Below are 8,664 nucleotides of genomic sequence, written 5' to 3' on the forward strand. Positions count from 1 at the left end.
CCGTTGTAGCACCTGTAAGGAGAGAGAGAGAGTGAGAGAGAGAGAGAGACCTTCCCGTTGTAGCACCTGTAAGGAGAGAGAGAGAGTGAGAGAGAGAGAGAGACCTTCCCGTTGTAGCACCTGTAAGGAGAGAGAGAGAGTGAGAGAGAGAGAGAGACCTTCCCGCTGCAGCACCTGTAAGGAGAGAGAGAGAGGGTGAGAGAGGAGAGGAGGAAGTGAGAGGGAGAGAGGGGAGGAGAGGGTGAGAGTGAGAGAGAGAGAGAGAGAGAGAGAGAGAGAGAGAGAGAGAGAGAGAGAGAGAGAGAGAGAGAGAGAGAGAGAAGAGTTGTATAACCGGTTAGGATATCGTTTTTTTTCGATCTCCTTGAACTTAAAATCCTGGAGTGATGGAGAGGAATTCTCTGCAAAAAGTCTAAAACGCCTAATATAGGGAATGGAAAGGTCCCATCAACCTGGTCAAACACACCACCTGCCGGCTTAATTTTTACCACTACGCACACGACTTCATCGTTACTCTCCCGTGTTCCAGCCATGCTCCATCCATGCCCTCGCCATGACCAGACCCTGTTCCATCCAGTAAACGACGAATATTATATACAGCGACCGCCTCTCGCGACATAGTCGACAGCAAAGGTTAAAACAATCTGATAAGACTACCCACCAGTCGAAACCAGTCGCTCGCCAGTAACAGTGCGTCAGCTATCTTTGCTGAAGCCCTAGAAGCTATAATCGCGTGGAGCCACACCCCGCCGTAGTGCTAACCCAGAACTCCCCTTGTTCAAATACGCCATACTTTAGATGGAATGTTTACATTGTGACGAAGCTGATCACCGGCAGCAGCATATGCGTTTCGCATGTTGCTCTATTGGCTCATATACTTCAGGCTGCGATGTAATGCCGTCCATGTGTTTACCAGCGTTATTGACCGCGCAAAAAATTTGCCCCATGGGAATGCGTAATTGATTTTGAGCACTTGCTGAAACTGAGATTAAAATTTAATGGTAAATGAATTGGGTCAACGCAAGAGTGGATGTGGTCAGGGTGGGTGAGTTAGTTACTTAAACATAGCATAATGTGAGCTTAGCATATGTCCTTCAAGATACTAGCTAATGATTATAAATGCAGCCGACCTTGGCAATCGTGTTTGATGGAGCCTGCCACTTAAATTTAAATAATACACAAAACCATGTACGTTTTTGTATATCGAAAACACAATAACCAATATACAATTGAATATTGATTAATTCTTCACGTGGAGTTTATCGAGATTCATCGCTAAAAATGTTGTTTCTTTCGTCTTTAAGCTACAGTCGGCAGGCATCTAGACACAATAGCTGTAGATAATTTATTCATGGTTATAGATTATCGTTAACACTCCCTGCGTGATTCGTGCGTATATTGTTTCGTGGAAAATGCAAGACGTTTTACGCTAAATCGTTAAACTACTTTTCGTTTCTTATTTACGTTCATTCCCTTCATTGTGAGAAACAATATCTAAAACGAACGACATTTCCTCCAAATAAGTAATATCACACTCCCACATGCGAGACTATCAAAGCTCCTTGAACATGAAATAGGCATACTCAAGTGCGTCCATGATTCTAGACATTCTTTGCCATGGCAACAGCAGCACAATCTCCAGCTACCATCTACGCTCAATCTACGCATTGCATTTCACTTTCCAAAAATACATGGCGCGCACAATTGTCAGGCACGTCTCCGCCAGTGCTGGCAGCCGAAACATCTCCGCCAAGGGTTTGCTGGCGAGTGAAAGGAATAGTTGCATCATAACCGCAGAACCCCGATTATAAGTCGGTCTAACTCGCCAGAGGTCAACCAGGAGACAAACCTGGTTGCGTCATAACTCATTGCGCCAAAAACAAAGGTAAGAGGCGTGAATTTATCTCGAAAGGGTTTCGTTGAAAGCCAGTCGCCATGTTTATGTCACGTGCTGTCATGAAGATCTGTCATTAGGGCAGGGTGCAGCTCCACGATTGTGCGATTGCGATGGCTTTTTCTAAAACGTTCTATATGAGTTTGTCTCGGCTTTCTGACCAAAACTATCTGGTGTGCAACACTGATCTCTACTATACTAATATTATATGATAGTTAGTATAATAGAGATCAGTGGTGGGCAACGCTTGCTTTTCGTGTCTAATTTAGTTCGCATGCGCTCTTAGTATATATCTAAACAAAAGTATAGGCATATATGTAAACATAATCATATAGCTACGCAAAAGTCTTGCGATGTCCGCAATGCGTACAAGGTGAAACTTCATATAGCAACTTGGCACTAACAAACTAACTAACAGTGACTAAGTAACTATGTAACTAACAGAAATATCAATTTACACGATGTGTTAAACGGAACGTGGAGGAATCGGTAAACTAGGCTTTCTCAGGAAAGTGCCCCATTCCGCGAAGAATGCCATAGGATTAGTGTTACGCGCATTATAGGGTCAATTGTGTCCATAGCCGGTTTTCCGATGATGCACGTAACATAATAATTCCTGCTATTGTCATGCTTATATATATATATACATTTCATATTTTCCTTAACCAACTAAGCACATATATATGTATATATATACCTATATATCAGGGAAAAAAATATAATTTATTTTTCGGGGGCTACTTTTCAAGCTCGCGTGCATAAAAATAGCACACTAAAATTTGGTTTGCATTGAACTTTATGCAAATTTACGGGGGCTCTTTTTGGCATTTCCGGGGCTCTTTTTGGCATTTCGGGGGCTAAATCGCCCCGAGCCCCCGTGTATTTTTTTCACTGCTATATATATATATATATATATGCTTAGTTGGTTAAGGAAAATATGAAATGTATACTTAATGCTGCTAGGACTAAAAAGAGTTTTTAAGTGAAAACAATATTTAATAAATTAGGCAGGTATTAAATAATTGATGCAAATGAAGTTATAATATTACCAGTAGGAATCGGAGAGAGACCGAGACAGAGATAGAGAGGGGGGGGGAGCGAGATAACGTTATATTATGTCAAATCAATATTGAAGAGAGAATGTCATCTGTAATAATGAAAATTACAATAACTTTTTCATCACTATTCCTCGGGGCCATATTACACGCAAAGATGTTTTGTACACATTGCAGTACCCCATAATAAAAAAACCAGCAGAGCGGTTTGAATATAGCCTACTGTACCACGTCCGGGCATACCAAGCCACTCACGCGCTCTAACGCTAAAGAGCCTCACACGTTTACGTGAATGTCTGACTTAACGTTGTTGCTATAGTCCACGGCCGACGGCAATGCGTCTGCAACCGAGACGGGATGCTTATTTATACACGGGTCTTTGCCGAAATGTGGATCCTGCAGACAGACACGCGTGCAGTGCGCTGCCTTGCAACAGAACGACGGGCTGCCGACTACAACAACTAGCGTGCCTTTTTCGATGCTTACAGTTCATGCAGCTATTTGAGATAATGCGGAGTAAGGCCCCGTAGCGGAGAGTAAATTAAGCTGCGGCATGGTAGCGGGAACGGAGTCGAATCCGAAGAGGCATAGGCATTTACGCGCGGCAGAGGCAACTGTTTTCAGTGTCTCATCGGCTCTGCGCGACGTATCCATCTTTTTCGTGTGTAAGCGAGTCATTTTTGTTTTTATTTAATTGTTTTTCGCTGCACGCCTGTAGCGTCTGCGTTCGTTACAACAAGCGTGTCCATCTCCTTTCATTATCTGCGTGCATGGGAAGTGAGACCAGCTAGGCGTATATTCAGTGAGCCTTAAACGCACGTGCTGCGATGAACCGCGGTTTGCTAGTTCTCTGGTTAGCGGCGGTAGACAACACGCGCTGCGATTTTTAACTGTCTTCGATTGCATGAACCCTGTAAGTATAGATTACTAGACAAACTGACGAACCAACTGAAGGTCAAAGAGATCCAAAAACGAAGCGCGTGTAGATTGGATTGATAAGATCGAAGGTAGGACTAGACGCCGCGTAGCGATATAACTCTTATCTAACCTTTTATAATACGATTCTTTTAACGTATTAGTGATAAATAATATCGCCGTGGGCTGCAATGACACGCCTTTATAACGGGACGTTTCTCACTAAGGTTTTTCTTAACGCAATGCTCGAGTAAAGTACGCGAACGCACTCCGGTTGACCGGGTTGTTGAAGCGGGCCTATATAACCCGGACGGCGACCGGACGGCTTCCTCGACCGTGTCTTCACTACTGTAAACGCTCGCCACCTCGCGATGCAGAGGGCCAGCAGCTACCGTAACATGCGGGAACGAATGACGCCACCGCCCGAGCCCGAAAGTGTAAGTTGTGACGAGAGATCTTACGATGCTTATCGAGTCCACGGTGCCGATGCACGTGGAGGGAGATGTGTGAAGGGTCATGAGACGTGCCGGTCAGGCCGCCTCAATTACTGCATGAGCAACGCACATGATCACGTTGAATCACAAAAGATGTGTGTACAGACGAAGCTTCTGTTGCGCTGTGGGGTAGAATATTGCCGAATATGCGTTATTTATTTTTTACTGCGATGTATAATCATTAAATAAAATGAAGTAGTTGTGGTGGTCCCGGTTGTATTTTCAACGAGTTTTGTTAGTGTATAGTTCGCTGCCGCGTGAACAATAAATAATAAACAACCTCAAACTATAGACTCCTTACCATCAATTATATGGTTGAAATAATTGGCTTCAGTAAAGTCCGCAATTTAGAGCCACCAGCTATATATATACACATATATATATATATATATATATATATGTATATATATTATGCTCGTCGAATGCATTTTCGTTGCCAGTCATTGCTTATGTATACAGGCACCCGCATAGGAGGATTATACAGCATCTTAGCGGCTTTCGCGTATGCTAGAACCTACCCGACGTTCAAAAATAACTACACTCCCCATCCCCATCAGCGCTGTAAACGCGTGCATGGGGCAGCTGTGCTCATGCTGTTAAGAACACTAATATTCTCGACAGCTCATCCATAGGTTGGTAGCATACACTATAGTCCTGCACGGGAACACAGATGGAGAGCGCCCCTCTGCTGGGTAATACCATGCACTTACTTCCTGCACGCTAAAGCCGCCACTACAGTCTGCGCACTGCATGGTTCTCCTGCATGGTTCTCCTGGTCAGATCTAACGTGGCGGACGTACCCTTAAGATCTCACAACAATCTACTGTGATAAAAGCGACAGGAAAATTACGTCTATACGCTAAATACAGAGGTGAAACAGTTGGGGACTTCCTACTAACCGTTCAAGACAGGCTATACATTCTGGTGCAATGATTAAGCAGCCATATTGGTAAACGATGGTTGCAAATTTTCCGGTAACGAACTATAATAAGGGGCATCACATATAGGTCTAGTACTCTGCAGGATCGGCAGGGCGTGTAAGTCTCAGTTCGAAATCGATGAAAATCTTAAACATATCTCTGCGTTTTCGTAGCTCAACATGGAGAAAATGCCGGATAAGGTTCTGCTAAAGATATTCTCCTACATGAGCCATGGCGACATCATGCGCATGGCACGTGTCTGCAAGAAGTGGCGACTGGTGGCATATGACAGCCGTCTCTGGCAGGTGGTGTCCTTCAGACCCGAATACAACGGACTACAGGTAATTTCGTTCCCCTTGTTTCGCAGCCGGATCAAGCGTTATGGTTGCGGTTATGTTACAATAATCATTATAGGGGGTCTTAGAAATTTGATGTTTCTGCTGAGCTACGTAATAATAATTAACATTTAAAAAAAACACATGAAAGTTCAACCTATTTCGTGGGCCTGTTCGTGCTACTTTCAATTTTGATTAAAAAAATGGCGTAGCGCCTCTGCTCTTACGCGCTTGTTTATTGACTTCTGCTGCTCTCTCTCTCTTCTCGTTTCTTCCCCCTTCACCCTAGAGGAGATATATATATAGAGAGAAGAAAGGAGCAACAGAGTGGTTACAGTATATATATATATATATATATATATATATATTTATTTTGTATAGCGGGGGCTAAGGCACCTATATGTATTGTAATAATAGAATAGTTATGATGGGTGCCCAAGGCCCCATATATAAGGTATTGTAGTATAGGGTATGCTGGCGCCCACCAAGGCCACATATATAGTATTGTGTATGAAGGGGCCTAATGCCTCCTATATAATAGTGTGTGGTAAGCCCTTGGTTGTAAGCTATACCGCCTCCAGCAAGAAAAGTAGGCTGCATCACTTGCACAGTTTATTATTGCGCCAGAGGCCCTAGCACCCGGTGGCTTAAGGCAGCACACTTGGATGAGGATATCTGTCGCCTGCATAAGCGCGGATACTCTTAGCATGCAAGGTCTTCCTCCTAGTTATTAAATGATGTCTACTGATGGAATGTTATCAATATAAATCTATGCTATGATAATTCCTCTTTAATTTAAATGCATAATCTTTCAAAAAATACGATTTCTCTTGGGAGATATGGCGCATGCGCGCGCACCGTGTTATACGTGCAGTGCCGTCTGAGGAAAACTTCTTAATATAGCTTGCTAAGGGGGAGGAGGAATTGAGACTGAGGAAAGGCGCATGGAAGATAACTGGGGGCAGTAGAAGAATAAGGAGGCTGAGCGAGGGACAAGGAGCAAGGGGTAGACGGTGGGGCATAAAGTAGGTATTTTGTACCGCTACATGCTAGGCGGTCTCCTAATTATAAACACACGAGGTCTACTGATAAAGTTTATATTAGGGAAATCTATGCTGAGATATCCCCTAACCATTTATGTATATCCATCACAAATTATAACTCGTCTGGTGAGATATTGCGCATGCACTAACACACTAACGTTGCAGATTGTGTACTGGCTGTAAACGCAGCAAAACTTTACGTGCAATGTCTTCTCCTATTTATTAAATAATGTCTACTGATGGAATGTTATCATATAAATCTATGCTATGATAACTCCTCTTTATTTTAAATGCATAATCTTTCCAAAATACTATTTCTCTTGGGAGATACGGCGCATGCGCGCGCACCGTGTTAGGCGTGCAGTGCCGTCTGAGGCAAACTTCATAATATAGCTTGCTAAGGGGGAGAGTAGATTGAAGACTGAAGAAAGGCGGCATGGAAGATAACTAGGGGCAGTAGAAGAATAAGGAGGCTGAGCGAGGGACAGGGGAGGCAAGGGGTAGGACGCGAGGGCATAAAGTAGGTATTTTGTACCCTACATGCTAGGGCGTCTCCTAATTATAAACACAGGGAAAATCTATGCTGAGATATCCCCGAACCATTTTAAATGTATATTCATCACAAATTATGACTCCTCTGGTGAGATATTGCGCATGCATTAACACACTAACGTTGCCAGATTGTGTACTGGCTGGTATATGCAGCGAAGACTTTACATGCAAGGTCTTTCTCCTATTTAATAAATAATGTCTACTGATGGAATGTTATCATATAAATCTATGCTATGATAACTCCTCTATATTTAAATGCATAATTCTTCCAAATACGATTTTCTCTTGGGAGATATGGCGCATGCGCGCGCACCGTGTTAGGCGTGCAGTGCCGTCAGAGGCAAACTTTATAATATAGCTTGCTAAGGGGGAGAGGAGATTGGAGACTGATGAAAGGCGGCATGGAAGATAACTGGGGGTAGTAGAAGAAGAAGGAGGCTGAGCGAAGGACAGGGGAGGCAAGGGGTAGGACGCGAGGGCATAAAGTAGGTGTTTGTACACTACATGCTAGGGCGCACTCCTCAATTATAAACACAGGTCTACTGATAAAAGTTCATTCGGAAATCTATGCTGAGATATCCCTAACCATTTTAAATGCATATTCATCACAAATTATGACTCTTCTGGTGAGATATTGCGCATGCACTAACACACTAACGTAGTCAGATTGTGTACTGGCTGGTATATGCAGCAAAGACTTTACATGCAGGGTCTTTCCTCTATGTATTAAATGATGTCTACTGATGGAATGTTATCTATAAATCTATGCTAAGATAACTCTCTTTATATTAAATGCATATTCTTTCCAAAATTCGATTTCTCACGGGAGATATTGCGCATGTGCCGCGACCGTGTTAGGCCTGCAATGCCGTCTGAGGCAAACATTATAATATTGCTTGGCTAAGGGAAATAGGGGATGGTAGACTGAGGAAGTGGCAGGAAACATAGCTGGAGCGGTAGAAGAAAAGGAGGCTGAGCGAGAGACAGGGAAGGCAAGGGTAGGACGCGAGGGCATAAAGTAGGTGTTTTGTATCCTACATGCTAGGGCGGTCTCCAAATTATAAACACAGGTCTACTAATAAAAGTTTATTAGGGAAATCTATGCTGATATATCCCAAACCATTTAAATGTATATTCATCACAAATTATAACTCCTCTGGTGAGATATTGCGCATGCACTAACACACTAACGTAGCCCAGATTTGTGTGCTGGCTGTATACGCAGCGAAGACCTTACATGCAAGGTCTTCCTACTATTTATTAAATGATGTCTACTGATGGAATATGTCATATAAAATCTATGCTAGGATAGCTCCTCTTTATTTTAAATGCATAATCTTTCAAAAATAACGATTTCTCACGGGAGATATTGCGCATGCGCGCGCCATCGTGTTAGACGTGCAGTGCCGTCTGAAAACAACTTCATAATATGCTTTCTGCGAGGGAGAGGGGATGG

At 43.2% G+C, this 8,664-nt stretch overlaps 1 protein-coding gene across 1 annotated transcript in view; it reads left to right on the forward strand.

Moving 5' to 3' along the window:
* Positions 1-8,664, forward strand: part of LOC106807377 (uncharacterized F-box/LRR-repeat protein C02F5.7-like) — a 25,658-nt gene that overhangs the window by 3,951 nt on the left and 13,043 nt on the right. Inside the window, exon 2 of the mRNA XM_014809694.1 lies at positions 5,452-5,619. Within this exon, the coding sequence (XP_014665180.1) occupies positions 5,452-5,619 (168 nt within the window). The remainder of the gene's footprint in view (positions 1-5,451; positions 5,620-8,664) is intronic.

Source organism: Priapulus caudatus, unplaced genomic scaffold (assembly GCF_000485595.1).
Source record: "Priapulus caudatus unplaced genomic scaffold, Priapulus_caudatus-5.0.1 Scaffold211, whole genome shotgun sequence".
In the NCBI taxonomy this organism is placed as follows: domain Eukaryota; kingdom Metazoa; phylum Priapulida; class Priapulimorpha; order Priapulimorphida; family Priapulidae; genus Priapulus; species Priapulus caudatus.